This window comes from Halictus rubicundus, chromosome 12 (genome assembly GCF_050948215.1).
Source record: "Halictus rubicundus isolate RS-2024b chromosome 12, iyHalRubi1_principal, whole genome shotgun sequence".
In the NCBI taxonomy this organism is placed as follows: Eukaryota; Metazoa; Arthropoda; class Insecta; order Hymenoptera; family Halictidae; genus Halictus; species Halictus rubicundus.
Window position 1 is genome coordinate 6,261,251 of NC_135160.1, and position 15,130 is coordinate 6,276,380.

At 45.2% G+C, this 15,130-nt stretch overlaps 2 protein-coding genes across 3 annotated transcripts in view; both read right to left on the reverse strand.

The window, feature by feature from the left end:
- Positions 1-8,303: 8,303 nt before the first annotated feature.
- On the reverse strand, positions 8,304-10,489 carry LOC143360027 (uncharacterized). 2 transcript variants are annotated; one of them, XM_076798545.1, is made up of 5 exons: positions 10,075-10,489; positions 9,663-9,880; positions 8,992-9,590; positions 8,825-8,930; positions 8,304-8,749 (listed from the first exon to the last, which is right to left on the reverse strand). In XM_076798545.1, exons 1-5 carry the CDS (start codon positions 10,305-10,307, stop codon positions 8,586-8,588), a joined length of 1,320 nt encoding a protein of 439 aa, XP_076654660.1. In that variant the 5' UTR covers positions 10,308-10,489; the 3' UTR covers positions 8,304-8,585. The 2 variants fall into 2 exon arrangements, with proteins under 2 accessions (XP_076654660.1, XP_076654659.1); XM_076798544.1 differs by having other exon boundaries at positions 8,304-8,752; positions 10,075-10,487.
- A 1,917-nt stretch (positions 10,490-12,406) lies between these two features.
- The window catches only part of LOC143359521 (ras-related protein Rap-1), a 50,080-nt gene continuing 47,356 nt past the window's right edge, over positions 12,407-15,130 (reverse strand). The window contains exon 4 of the mRNA XM_076797495.1: positions 12,407-15,038. Within this exon, the coding sequence (XP_076653610.1) occupies positions 14,739-15,038 (300 nt within the window). The 3' untranslated portion in view covers positions 12,407-14,738. The remainder of the gene's footprint in view (positions 15,039-15,130) is intronic.

Here is a 15,130-nt window from a genome sequence, read left to right on the forward strand (position 1 = left end):
CGCGCGCGGCCAGAACTTTCGAGCTGGTCTGCAAACCGATGAAAATAGAGATACGGTTTATTAAGCCGGCCAGCTTAGCCGACCGCAAATTATTTGCATTACCTGCGAAATAGCAAGATCCAGGAGCAACCACTACTGCGGAAAGCGATGAAAGAATTTCACGGAGGATCGACGAGGTGCGAAACTTTTGGCGCGCGCTGTACTCGCGGGCCAGTGTGGCCTGATTAATTACATAATTAATTCCATGATTCTCGAGAAGCAGGTTCTCGGTCGGGCGTCGAATGGGCACGCGTAAAAGGGAGCGTGCACGCGTTTAAATAATAATTCGACCGCCCACGTAGCCTGGCGCGGCGGCGATCCCCGCTTAAAGCAACACTATCCCGGCAGTCGTAAAGGGGATGCTTACGTGTGTCAGATCGAGAATAAGTGTTCCAATTCCACTGGCATTGCAGACTTCTTCTGATCTCGAAGACGCAAGGTTCCTCGTGGTTCCTGCTCCTCGCGGTCATCCTGGCAATAAACCGCGGCTCCGCGTGCGACAGGTTAGGCACGTGCAACCGTTGGCTCTCAGAATGCTGAAAATTTCACGAAGAAAAAATGCCTTTAGTTTTACGAGACTATTACAAGCTTTAACGGCCAGCCAGTGCTGGGCCGTTCAAAGTCTCGCCATCTTCTGGCGTCGTGTAGACTTCAAGGCCGTGAAAATTTCAGCACGATGAATCCAGCTAGTGCCAACATCCCCGTCGTTTAGATTTTCGAAATGTGAAGACTCTCGCACGTCGGTCCAGCGAGCGCTACATTCTTCAAGGTGTCACAATTTTCTTGCATCGTTTAGATTTCAGCACGATCGATCTCAAAGATGACCGAGGTATCTGCCAAAGTTATCTGCACACGTGATCCGACGATCTCCCTTTGTCCTTGATCGCGAACACGGAGAATCGATAGGTCACGTTGCTGCCGTCGCAGGCGACGTCGCGTCGGAGAAAAGCGTACAAAGATAAAGCCGCTCGTCGAAACGTCGGCCAGACAGTTCACAGAGAATGTATCAAAATTTTATGACGAACGGATCCAGCGTATGGCGTCCTTACCCTGGCTTTGCTGGATCAAATCAGAGCTGCGGCTGAAGGAGGACTTTGCCCGTGGAAATTCTAATGTGGGATCTTCCATGTAGATACCTGTGTCAAAGGGATCGTCCCTTCGAGGACATCTTTGTGGGGTTCTGAGCTTACTGCAGGGCTTCGGGTCTAGGAGAACATTATGCGCTGCTCGGAGTCTGTTCTTCATCAGAAATCTCTTTTGTAGATCCAGATCAAGGCTCGTCTGGTATCTTCAAGTGTGTTAACGTGATCAGAGATAATTTTGCATAGAATGTCGATAAGCCGTGTTCTTGATAACGGGAAATATAAGTTTAATTAACATGGGAACCATTTGGAAAGTGGTATTCATAAGTCAGGAAGTAAATACTTAATTGAATGATCCCCTTTCAAGAAGTCTGAGCCAGAAAATCCGTCAGGAAAAGTTCTTGAAAATCTCTGCACACTCACACAACAGTTCAGGGTTATCGGTGCGAGTTAGCATATTTACAAATAAGCCTCGTGAACAAGTAATTAACCGAACGTTAATCGCTCGTTCTAATTCCAAGTCGCGTCGAGACCGCCGTGCGCAATCACGCTGGAAGATTCAGCAGCGTTTAATCAGCACAGGTGTGCTTCTCGGGTAGCAATTAATCGGCGAGCTTTCGATCCAGTTACGTCCCCGATTTCGGCGCCGGAGGATCGGCGCGAGGATTCGAATTCCTGCGAGTCACAATGACACCGATAAAATTAGCCGTCGACACGTTCTCGCAATAAACCCGATCGATTTAACGGCCCGCTGAATTAGGTTTACTCGCGGCAGACCTGGATCTCGCAGTCGCCGTTGGATAAAAAGACCGCCGACGCCACGACGGAAGAAACTTTCGGGGAGAAAGTGCGTCATCTCGAAGGTAGAACAAGGCTCAATCCACGTTACGATCTAATTTCGGCGAGGCTTTTATTGGGAAACACGGTCGTCTTTCGCGAAAAGGATGAACTAAACAACAACGGTAACGGCCGCCTTCTGATTATTATAACGAGCTCCAAAGTTGAAAGAAAGAAAATTCAGATTTTTCACGGAGTATACACGGTTTCAATCTCTGGTGTTAGGTCATCTCTTAAGGGCCCGGTCTTCGTAGATTCGCGATAAGGTAGAGTGACTACATTACCTTCAAAAAATGGTTTCACGTGTCTCAAGTTTACGTCCTTATATAAGAATATTTTGTCGCAAGTAAAGGGCTCGTTCGAAAGAGGAAGGTTCAATCTAGTGCGCGCTGGTCAAGAGCTGCCGAGATTATGCAGATATTTGGTAATATAAGCGTTAGAAGTAGGCCAAAAGTTGACGATGCTCATGCCGTGGAATCCAAGCATTTTTATGCCATTGGATGAGTTTTCTGGATGAAGTCGAGACCAGCGCGCACTAGAAAATATCTCCAGCTATAAATTGAGCTATATTTTGCCTCGATTCTATGCGAAATAAAGCCAAAAACTTGAAGCGTCAGAATTCATAATATCGATAATACAGAGCAAAAAATGTGACAAGTTTAGTCACAGACTTAAGACCAGTCGAATCAAGACCAAGACGGATCTTAAGTCTGTGTCTGAAGGTTGTGAATGGAAATTATTAATTAAAAAGTCACGTGACTATCCCGGGCCCTTAACCCTAGCACTCCAAGTCTCGAGCCGTCACGCGGATTCCCAAGGGAAAGGAAGTCTCCGGCAATTGTTCATTCGCGAATGGGAAGAGAGAGGGGGAATTCACTTCGGCGAGGAATTAAATTAAGGGAATTCCGAGCGTCCGTCCTATAGGCCCTTCATTGTTTCTTCTTCCTGCCGCTCCGTCGGCTTTGTTCAAAGCGTCCCAACTTTCGGAAATCTCGTTATGCTCGCCGGGAAGAAAATGCAACGTCCACGTCGGGACGTGCCGAGTTGAAGCTTTCACAGCTAGTACGTGTAAGGAAGCGCTTGAAAATAGTATTATGTTCGTTCAAACGTTGTTTTCTTGCAGCTCTAAACTTTCCACCGGCTGTTTCCGCGTCCCTTCTCTCTCTCTCTCTCTCTCTCTCTCTCTCTCTCTCTCTCTCTCTCTCTCTCACCGAATTCGACACGTTTTTTTCACGTATGCGACGCACGTACCGACAAATGCGAGAAATCAATATGCTCTGCGCATCGTTCTATTATTTATAAACGGGACGAACAATCCAGGATGCGCGGAAGTCTCATTTTTCATGTTCAATAAAAGATTCGTATTTCGCTATTTATCATTCCATTAAACTGCATTTTTCTATCCTGGTGGCAATCTGACAAATTTTACCTCATACGTGATATTCCCGTTGTGATAACCGCGAAAGACCGGCATGCCGTGCGCATCGTTTTATCGTCAATAAATGATACGGACTGTACCGAATGCACGAGGATTCATTTTTTATTTCCAATACTAGAATTTGCTGTTTGTCGTGAATTCAAATTTTCCAGAACTCTGCCGATTTTGGGAGCGAGGTCAGGTTTATTTTAATCGGCAGTTTAGACTTTATAGTTTCTTAAAAAAAAATATTGGAAAACGGTACCTCCTCCCATGAGATCATCTCAGCCCGTATGCCGGAGACTAGAATGAAACGACAATGTGTTTAGTTTATCAGAGAGTCGACGATCTAAATAAATCATTCGGGAATATCGACAGCAGTTCCTCGCGTGCGGAAAGTTCGACCAAAGTCTCCCATGGCTCGTAACGCGCCCGTCCGACTTTGCGCGGACCATAACTACTGGCGTGTTCGTTCAGAGCCTCGCCACGATTCGAACACGACGCGGACGATCGTGCGGCCATCGTCGCTGGTCGATTCCCGTATTGTTTATCTCATTCGCGTGAAAAATCTGCTTTCCAGCGAACGTGGAACTTTTCCAAGGTGAGAGGTCGCGCGCCGAATAAAGATTCACGGAGCTGTCTCTTCAATAGCCGGCGCTCGAAGGACTCGGGCGTATAATCGTTCTCGGTGTGCTGTAAAGAAGCCGCGGGACACTCGATATCGACGGGATATTTTCCCGTTTGTCAATTAATTTTTCCGAAGCGGTCTTGAAATATTCATCGGAACGACCTCGCGTATTCTCGTTCGCATATCGATCTGCCCGCGCAGCGGAATAGAGGTCGTTCTTAAATTGCCTAGCCCGGAAAACAATGTAAAGAAACAAGCGGCCCGAGACGAGACACCACTGGGGACGGCGTGTTTCCGTCGGGAACGGCGACGCTGATGGAAAGGCATTGTCCAGGCCAATCGATAACGTTTTACAGTAATAACCGTTTCAATTTACGACGCACTCAGGCGTTTTTACGGCGGCTGCCGTGGCGCGGTTCGTCGTCGGGGTAAACAGCGGCCGTTTCGAAATTTAAGCGGGTTCGCCGGAGTCGTTGGCATCGAAATTTTGGCGATGGCCAACCGCCATCGGGGTCGAGCAGGAGCTTTCCTCGAGAAACTGACTTCCCCGTTCTCGTGTTTACACGCGGCGGACAATTTCCAGGCAGTCCCTCGTTTATTCAGGAGTCATCCTACGGGCCGGGCCGCATCCGGCCGGACAATCCCGTTTTTGTAACGGCGCGAATGAATTACTGCGAGCCGCTGCAATAATCCCGGGAGCACTGTTCTATTATGTATATGCAGCAGACATTCGCGGGACAAGCACACAGTCGCCGGGCACGCTGCACGGTAATGGGATGGAATTTCGCGTGGAAGGTCGCTCCTCGGCTGACCTGGAAGCCTCCAATCTAGCCGACTTGGTGTTGCGTTTTCGTTAGAATCCCGCGACGGATATGGGCGCCATCATCGTATGCATGTCCATCGGCCAATTGTTTCGCAAAGCGAATGTACACGGGGAAGGCGGGCGCTCCCTCGCTCCCTTGATAAGACGGTAAAAAGCAATTGGATTACGTTGCCCGTTGATGAAAACGTTCCGCTCGACGGAAACCGCCTTGATGACAGGCCCTTAGGAGCGTATAATCTTCTGCGGAATATCGACGGACTGGAGCGCACGGCGAAAACAAGTTAGGGCGACGCGCCGCGCCGCCCGGCACATAGTTGCGCGCGTTATTAACAGGAGGGTGGCTCGTTAAATTTCCCGCCGAAATCGGAACTACTTTACGAGCCATCCGAACCCTGTGATAGAGCCACTTCCTCCACGAGGAGTTCCTTCGTTGCGAACTTAGCCCCTACTTTGCCTGCTCGTCCGGGGCGCTCGTAATTTTCACCAGGAGTTCCACGGCGCGAGGCAACCGCGATGCAGGCGGAAAGTTTCCTCGTAAAATTGTTCGACACGCCCGAAAGCAATATGTTGTTTTACCACTGTTGCCCACGACCGTTACAGTCCACGTGGCTGGCGGTGAGACGAATATTTTCGAAATTGAGTGGTTTTCGAAACTGGGTGCGCGACTCCGCTCCAATCGGTTTCGATTCGGATGGTTGAAATTGGTCTGAAAATTTGTACGGCTGCAGACGTAGCCCCGATCGACACGAATCTAACCACGACATTTTAATTGAAGATAAAGTTACAATTTATTGCGAGAGCCACGAATCAATCGGCACACCTAGCACATTTTTCACTATAGCGGATCGGATCTCACGAAAACACGGGCTCCCGACGAATCAAGCTCCAATTGAGACGGTCGAATGGTTCTAATTAGGGTGTCATTGATACCGGGTCATTCGCAGCGCGACGGCGCGCGTACATACGAATTATTTCGAGTCCGACCGATGTAACGCCGCCGTCCGTATTGACCGATTGCGTTTCAATTTTCGGGGATCAGAGTAGCATATCGCCGGAGGCGAATTGATGAAACTGCCTCGGTTATGCAACCGGTGAAAAATGCACCGGCCCGTTGCACGGCGGAACGAGGAAGTTCGAGGTTACGCGACCGCGACACACTTTTCCGCTCGCGATTTAACCATGAATAATTCACGGGAAAGTGAATTCGTTCGCCTAACACGGACGGACACGGATCCGGACGCGGATTTACTTTCTCGCGCGTTATCTCGTGAATTATTCACGGCCGGATCGCCGAAACGTCTTTTCGGCGGTCGACGCAAACATTTGTAAAGGCGATGTCCCCGGAGATGGTGTCGATCCTGAAGAAAGGTGGAAAGGCGCGGGGAGGAAGACACGGTGAAAAAGAGCAAACGCGAGAAAGCCGGGACGTTGATGGAACTCGAACGGAAGCTAATCGGCAGTCCTCGAGTTAGGTTGATGGCAACGAATTGTCGGCCAGCTAGAAATACGGGGACGTCGATAGGCTGGAACGTTGCACATCTGTCATTCGCCGCTTGTATATTATTGCTAGACCTAGAAATATCGCTTATCTACGAAATTATCGACAGCCCGGCAGTGGGCTGCATCGACGTCGTCCGATATGGCAGGAAAACGAGAATATTAGAAATCGAACGGGACTGGTGATGCAATAAAAGTGGAGTGCCTGTCGGAATTTAATAGCCGTGTACCTCGAACAGTTACGACGAGAAAGAATCATGTGCACACGCTTGGTCCAGCCCGCGAAACGTTACGGCCGAACGTAAAACGTGGAGGATCCCAGCGAACGGATCCTGAATCGAGTTAATCTCCATCATTTTATTTGGCTCCTGGCTAATGAAGCATTCACGCCAGATGGGAGACGTTGAAAGAGAGTACGAGCGACAGAGAGAATAACGGAGATAGAGAGACAGAGAAAGACACAGCCGAGGTATAGTCCGATGAAATAGTTCGGCAATCAGTGAAGCCCGAGGAAACGGCAGAGGAAGCCGGAGACGGATTGAGACAGGGAGAGGTTCCAGCGGGCTAATTATAGGAGTTCATTTCACGTCGGCCTTTAATCGCTCGATTACGAAGGACAAAGAGCATCCCGTTATAATGGCCGGGTGAAGGTATATTGAGTCTAGAATTTCGAGCGATACCCCCCACAATACGCCCCGACGCGAATATTAATCTCGCGAACCGGAACCGCGCCTCGAATAGATGTATCTCGCGGAAGCAGACCGTACGTGGCGTTCTGTTAGTGTTCATAGCAAAACCTTCGCTTTCGTCCAAGCTAAAGCAATCCTGAAAATTCCCTTCCTATGTTAAGGATCGAATAAAAAATCGCAACCTCCCCCTCGTGTTTACCGTTACATGGATCGGCGAAAATAATCATAGCGAAACGGTCGAATCACATCGCTGCTGATCGGGGCAGTTTCCTTTGTCCTGCGCAATGCAGTCGGTACGCGCCAAATGCTTTTGTTCCTTTTTTTTTAATGGTGAGCTGGCTGCGTCCGCAGCATAAAAAAAGAAAATGGAAATCCGTTCATCGACAGAACTTGTAACAAAGTCCGTAACAACGCTCCGAGTTACGCCACTGTTCCGGGTTTTCGCATCCGACGTTCCATTGAAAGAAGTAATTGAACAGTGAAACATTTTATAACGAACCGCCGCGGCCCGACACGCCGGGTTTTGTCATTAACGTTCCGCCGTGCTTCGCCAGCTGGAACTTCTGGAAGGAATGCGTGCGTACTAGAAATGTACACGTACCCAGGGAAAAACTGGGGAAAAAACTGACACAATGGGGTGGAGTTAAGACAAGGGAGGAAAATACTGGGCTGCCTACGAGCGCGTTAAAAGGGTGGAGCTCGGACAGTTTCATTTTCAGATGTTTCTGGAGCTCGGGCTCGCCAGACAAAGCCACCTTTTCCCTTTTACAACCTTCCTCCTGGCTCCTTTCGTTCTCATCAACGTCTGTGAGCCACGTCCACGATAGACTTTTCTATTCAACTGAGTAGGAGAGATCGTTAACGTTATTCATCTCAATTATAGTAAAATATGGAGCTCGCCACGTGGCGAGATGTCGTAGCTATATAATTCCACTTTATTTTATGAGAAAAATTAGAATCATTCGGTTATCCATCGTCTCGACGCTCATACGAATAACCAAAATGCTCATTTTAATCAAATAAAATTATTGTATTTAAAATATTTTGCTTGAGAGAGCTGTTTAAGTGTAACAGATATTATTGTACATTCGTAATTGGCGCCGAATCTTTCGCGCGCGGTGTACGTGAACAGATTATAATACTCGTGTCTGATTGGTCGAGACGAATTCGTCTCAGCCAATGAGAGTGTCGCCGTCAAACTCTGCGCATTCAGCTTTTGTTCATTGCGCAGTCTCCAACCGCTTTTCAAACGGAGCAGGACGATTCGTGAAGATGCAGAAAAATGGTAATGTACTTGTAATTTATTGCATTTTAATGTATGTACTTTGGGTTCCGATAAAACACTATTACTGTTCTAGCATTTGACATGATTGAATCGTATTTATCGATATTTTTCGTTCATGTACATCAGTAGTTGCTTACATCCAGTTCCAACCATTATAAAATAACGATGCATTTTATTTGTTGATGGGATTATACACACATAACAAACACTTGTTTATTAACATAAAATGTAAAAAAATATCAAGGAACTTAAAATACGTCACTTATTAACGTAATTTATTCAAATGATTCATTTTTTGGTGGGGGTTGGTACTGTGTCTGGTTCTATTGCGGAAACAATGCGCGGTTCTATTAGTTGGGCAATATTTATTGTTATAGCATCATTCAGCGTGCGTTCTTCATCCTCTTCGATCAGTGTAAACTTGCCGACTGGTACTTGAACCTCGGATAAGCCTTCTGTAAAGAATCAATTCTTTGGTTGATTGTCCGACATTTATTGCTGCACACAATGACTCCAAATTTACTTACGTAATACTTTCAATGTGTACAATAAACTTTTTGGACAATAAGATATTACTTCTGCCACAATGAACTCTGAAACTTGTGGTGTATAGTCCGAGCCAATTTTGAGCATCTGAAAATTCAGTTTGTATAAATATACAGTGCCAACCGTGTAGGCTACTTGAAATACTTACCTTGAAGGCTATAACACATTTCAGTTCAGGTTTTGTTAACAGAGATGGACAAGCTTCGAGATCTTTGCTCGTTAATTTCTTCCCCTCTTGCAACATTTTGAGCAAACTGTTGCTCTTGCTTTTAGTCTCAAAGGAAGCATTAAGTCGAGTCTCTTCGTCAGACATACTTTCAAGTTTAATCTCTTCCTTTACCTGTGAGCTTGTAAATGTAACCGGTGTAGAATTGTGACCCAGCGATAATAGGTTAGCGAGCTCATGAGAAGGTGCTACTTCGTCAATGTAAGATCCATTCACCTTTTTGTTCGAAGTATTTGGCTTTGCTACTGTTTCCGGAGAGTCTAAATTATCAAACCTTATATGCTTGCTGGTAGAAATCACATAAGTATTTATTATCTTGGGCTTCACAGCAACAACCTCATTTTTAACAGATGGTTTAACCTCCTGTGTCTTCTTCTTTCGAGTTCGTTTTCGTTTTCTTTTCGTACATAAAGTGTTGTCTATATTAAAATCTGTGAAAGTCGTTCCATCTACTTTTGAGTCACTTGTACTGTTCGTTTCATCTTCTGTCCTTTCGCACAATGTACTAGTTTCTAAAGCATCTGAAACAATATTTTTACATGTAGCACTAACAAGGTAGAAGCAAATTGATAAAATAAAAGATGTTGCTTTACCATTTTGGGACCTATCTAAGGCTTCGACTAATTCATTCTTTTCAACAATTGGCTCTGATTGGACTAGGTAAGAATTAGTCTGTGACTCTTTGTGTACAACCAAATTATTAACTATCTCTGTCTTTGTAAAGCTACTCTGAACTTCTGGCACTGGTGTTCTATCGGTTACTCTTGTAGGTAGGTTTGTTTCGCTTTGGATCCCAGTTCCTGGGCAAACTCTATAATGAATTAATACAATTTTTGGTCACTTGTATTTACACAAAATTGTTATTTACATGCTAGTAACTCGGTAGTAGTTTCGACAGATAAAATATACAACAGTAATTGTCTTAAGTTTAATTAAAAATTACCATTTTAATATTAAATTGCCATTTAACTACAATTCATAAATATAATAAGCAAGGACCCTTACAGTATCGTCTCATTCTCCTTGAGAACACGAATATCCTCGTTAGGTGGTAGGTATTCAGCCTCATTTAGCAACAAATGAAACGTTTCTTTGATGCTAAACAGTTTTGTAATGTGGTCCATAGCGTGGGCGACACGCTGCATCCTCGTGCCATCGACGAAAATCCAGCAAAACCGACGAACATCATTGTAAAATTTACACAAATCTAGCTTAATACGAAAATTCGACCGGCACATCTTCACTGCTAAGGTTAGGTTTCATTGATTATTCGAAACGTGCACCATTTCCCTGTCGGGCAGGTATAGAACCTTCGAAACGGGCAGTCATTGGTAAATTCAACAAGCCAATGTGAAGCCATCCAGTAAGAGTGGTGCCATGTACCAGCTATAGCAGTAGCAGAGAGGATAGAAGAGTGCTCACTCCCGGAGTTTTAGCGTTTCCACTTTCGTGACATCGCCGTTTTAGCATGGCGCAGAACCGGGCCGTCTTTCCTGGAACAGAACCGGGCCGTCTTTTAGCATAAAACCGAACGCACATTATTTTTTTAACCAGGATTAGAACGTACAGCTAAATTGTTTTACATGAAATATAACGTAATTGAAAGTTGGTGTTGCCCACGAGTTAGCCTTCAAAATATAAATACGAGATATATAAAATAGAATTCGTTTAGAAACATACCACAAATATATACAATACTATCAACAAAGGATTAATATAATGGATTTATAAAAAAAAACGTAGAATCACGATTGAACAATATGTTGGAAACTATTGTCGCTTGAATTAAATAATCGAGAAGTTTCACTGCGAGCTTCGAATTTGCTCGAAAGTGAATCAATGATAGATTATTATTAATTTTTCCTGAATAATTTCGAGGAAGTGGTTTACCGAATGACCAGCAAAAAAGATTTTGGAAAGGTTTCCACAGATCGATTCTTGGAACAATTATCTACAATAAAAGTGTAAGGAAATAATGCTTGTTCATGAAATATTTTTAAATTACAAATTAAGGTATCTCACATGAAATTTGAAGTAGAGATTGTGCTAGAAATTGTCCTAAAATTATGCTTTAATAATTTCTTACGTAAAATATTTCTACGAATTTTTGGTCCTTGATATTATTTTTACTTTCAATATTTTAAATCTTAAAAAGCAACACTAAAAAAAAAATATCTGTTTAATTCGAATACGTTCATCGGACAATGTAACATTTGATAATCGATATGGTTCCGTGATGATTCACCTTCTCACCGACGAGATTTCCTTGGAGGCCTTCTGCACAGACGAGATACCGTCACAGACGAGGTATAGGAGTAGACCAATCACCATATGGGATTTCGTGTCTCACGATCTGAAATACCGACATCGTTAACAACAACTCGATTACTTACGCCCTCTACTCTGACGAACAATAAATGTTGAAATAGATCCAACCACCGACGAAGTACAGTACCTCGTCGGCGATCCAACTAAAGAACCCAAATCGAACTTAAGTCTGTGTCCAGGCTAAAGAAGATGCAGGTTCTGATCCAGGCTAAAGATGATGTAGGGTATGATTCAGGCTAAAAATTAGACTACGGCGTAGCACTATACCGGAAACACTGAAACCCCGGGTACAGACTTTGTGCCCTGACCATGAGCACTCTCATATCTTCTCTGATTGGGCGATTGGTACTCCTGTAACTCGTCTGTGGTAGAATTTACAAAATGAGCAATCATTGATAAACTAATCGAACCAGTCAGTGGCGTCACCGATGTAGTATCACAGTAGACCAACCACCAAATAAGGTCTGTGCCCTTGATTCGATTTACCCACATGCCTAAAAATCAACAGTTTCTTTCGTGCCCTCAGTTTTTGACATGATTTCGTGATTTTTTAAAAAGGTAATAGTTCCTGTCACAAAGTGCCATTGTCGACGATTAATTTAAGCCCTCGGAAGTTCTAAAATTTACTAGTTTGGGGTAGATTTGGTTAAGTCAGGCAATTCGGGTATCCTGGGGCAGATTTTGGCAACTCAGCTGCCATCGGATAGTCTTCAGCAACTCGAGCAACTCAGTTACCTTCAGGCAAATTTGGATAATTTTGGAAACTTGATTTAACCACTAGCAACAACCCTGATGCAGACTCTAACGAGCTCTCAAACTTCTCCTGTCCTTCTACAGCGAAGGATTTTAGGCAAACAAATGAAATAGTTGATAGAAAAATGGAGCGAATATGCGAGGTGATCACTATTATTTCTGCAGAATTTCGGGAAAAGGAGAATGGAGATATCAGAAATTTTTATATTTTTATTCGATGGGGATTCAGTTGGCCGAGAAACAAAAGCAGTCGGTGTCCGTGGAAGTTGAATATGACATCCATCTTTTATTTAATTTCTGATAACGCAATGATACAAAGTTAAGAGCTTACACGCTACTAGTGTTCTGTCGCCAGATTACTTCGTCCGGAGCTACGCTAAGGAATTTAGTCACAGTCGCGTCGCGAGCACCAGACCCGACGATCGTTTCCACCGGTGGAAAACGGTCGGGTGTTTCGCCCGTTCGTGTCGTTCCTCGATCTAGACAACATTAAATCTAAAGTAACACGAAGGTAACGGGATCGCAAAAGTCCAGGTGAATAGGTGTATGTATCAGCAAAAGGTACGCTTACATATAGAGTCCTCCGAGCAGCGCCGGAAAGCTTCGACTCGAGCGCGGTTTACATTCAAATTGATTTATCATCCTGTTATCGTGATGCGCAACATTTCAATGGTTCATTAAACCCCAGAGATCGCGGGCAGCACCGCCCGCGGCCGTTTAACCTTGTCCGTTTATGTAAAATTATGGCCCAATGTGGGCTTCGATTTGACGAGATATCCACATCACAATATTCTGTTATTTACATAGACTCTACATTTATGCTAACGAAGTTATATATCTATATTTATAACGAAGTATATATATTTATATTTATATATATATATATATTTCTTTTATGTATATCGTAATACAAAGACGACACACCGTTTCATTTTTCCCAAAACGATATAATTACAACGCTGTCCGACAAACGGAAAGTACATACAATAATAAATGCTCGCGGTCTAATCTTAAAATCAACGATCGTTGCGCATGGTTCACCGAATATTCTCGTCCGTGGATTTACGTTGCTGGCAATAAACGATAGTGTGTTGGTGTTTTCAGCGTGCAGCGCGTACCGGTTTGCACTACTTAGAATATTTAAAAAGCTAATCCGCGATCGAACAGAGCTTGTACCTGGCATTACAGGCGTTCCGCCTGAACGTTATTGTACTTACAAGTAACTCAGGCTCGGGCAAGGCAATCGTGTACAAGAATGTTTACTTATTATCGTAATTGACAAATAATTCGATATTCCACGCGAAGAAGAGAGAGATTGAAATATATAGAAAGAGAGAGAGAGAGAGAGAGAGTATAGCCGCAGATTATGCTCATCGGTAACGATCGTTAACGCTGGAAGCACCGGATGGACAAGAATGATTAATTTTTCGTTTACTTCATTTATCGAAATCATAAAGGTAAATTTATTCGTTTGAAATTTTATTACACGAGTGTCTCTGTAATTTTGATAATAAGTCGGCACTCCCAGCGTTAATTGCACGGCGCGCATTCGCGAAGGTAAACACTGGAGCGTGAATCTTCATATATGCTCTTAAATAAATTACGCAGGACAGGAGCGTGGGAATTCAATCGACTGGCCAACGATGCTTTATAAATCCTGTTTGGTAGACGTAGCGCGTGTTGCTTGTAACGGGTAATAAGATAGCGAGTTGGGCAGTGGGAGAGAAAACCCTGAAGTAGGACATTGTACAGGACGCCCCGACGCGCCCGAAAAAGATTGGACACGGTCTCGTAATTCGGAATAATTGTTCAACGTTCGCTCCCGAGGCAATTTGGTCGATTGTTCGCCGACGCGAACGATTTCCAATTTCCATAAATCTTCACAAACATCCGCAGTTACAGGCGAGGGGAGAAACCTCCGGCGACGCTTAAATAATCAGACTGCGGATTTTGTGCGTTCATTGTTAGCAACACGTACGATAAACTGTGACGTAGGTTGTACAGACTAGCCGAAGAAAGGTATCGTTTCGAAAATTGGTTCGTGAGATTGGTGTTTGCATGAAGATCCGCAGTCTACGGGAAATCGAAGAGAAAATAGTGAGTACACCGAGCAGGTAGACCTGCGCTAAGTACACCGAATTAATCGAACAGTGAACATCTATCTCTCGGAGAGGTTGACCCCCGATCCCGCGCGATGCCTCGCTACGCAGAGAAGACCAGTTTCTCCTGGTCGTCTCTTCGAGTCGAGTTGTTCTTCGGGGTCGCCGAGAAAATTGGAACCGGAGGACCGTGGGCGCCGGGTTCCGGAAAAAGAGATTAGCGACGTTCATTCACGGAGAAGCTCTCGAGTTCTATCTTTCCGGCCCACGGGCACGTCGTCCCTCGAATTCCTTCGAGGCGGCGCGGCGCGGCTCAACAAGGCGTCCGAGAGAATCGATCGCGAACTCGGGAGAGATTCGATCGATCGATCCGAGCGAATGGGAATCACTGGTCGTGTTCGGTTCGGGCGCCGAGCATAGCTGCCCTCATCCCCCAGCGTGGAAACGGCTGTACGTTCTCTCGGCCGAGACGCGGATCGAGCCAGACCCTTACGAGAGAATGCAGGAATTCCTCTTGGACTCGGACCGCTCGCGGATCTGCTGCAGGTGCTGCAGCTGCGCCGGCGATGGCACGTGAGCGCTGCTGCTGCGGGAATTCAAATGCTGCGGGGGAGGCAACGATTGACGCCGACGACGACGAAGAGCCGGGCTCAGGTTGTACTTCAGCTTAGCCTGGATCAGCAGCTCCTTGAACACCTGCGAGATGTTCGTGTTCTCTTTCGCGGACACCTCCACGAACCCGTTCTCCCACGTCACCGTCACCAGCTTCCGCGTGCTCTCTGTATCCACCTGCAGATGGAATTCAGTCATTGGTTAGCAATTGATCTAGGGGACTGTGTTGCAGCGAAATTGCTAGAGACACTTGTGCAAATCAACGGTTT

Excerpts from the sequence above, each read along its gene's own strand:
- LOC143360027 (XM_076798544.1), bottom strand. The coding sequence starts at position 10,307 with ATGTGCCGGTCGAATTTTCGTATTAAGCTAGATTTGTGTAAATTTTAC. Across the intron at positions 9,881-10,074 it reads AAGGAGAATGAGACGATACT|AGTTTGCCCAGGAACTGGGA; the intron begins GTAAGGGTCCTT and ends AATTCATTATAG. Across the intron at positions 9,591-9,662 it reads CTTAGATAGGTCCCAAAATG|ATGCTTTAGAAACTAGTACA; the intron begins GTAAAGCAACAT and ends ATATTGTTTCAG.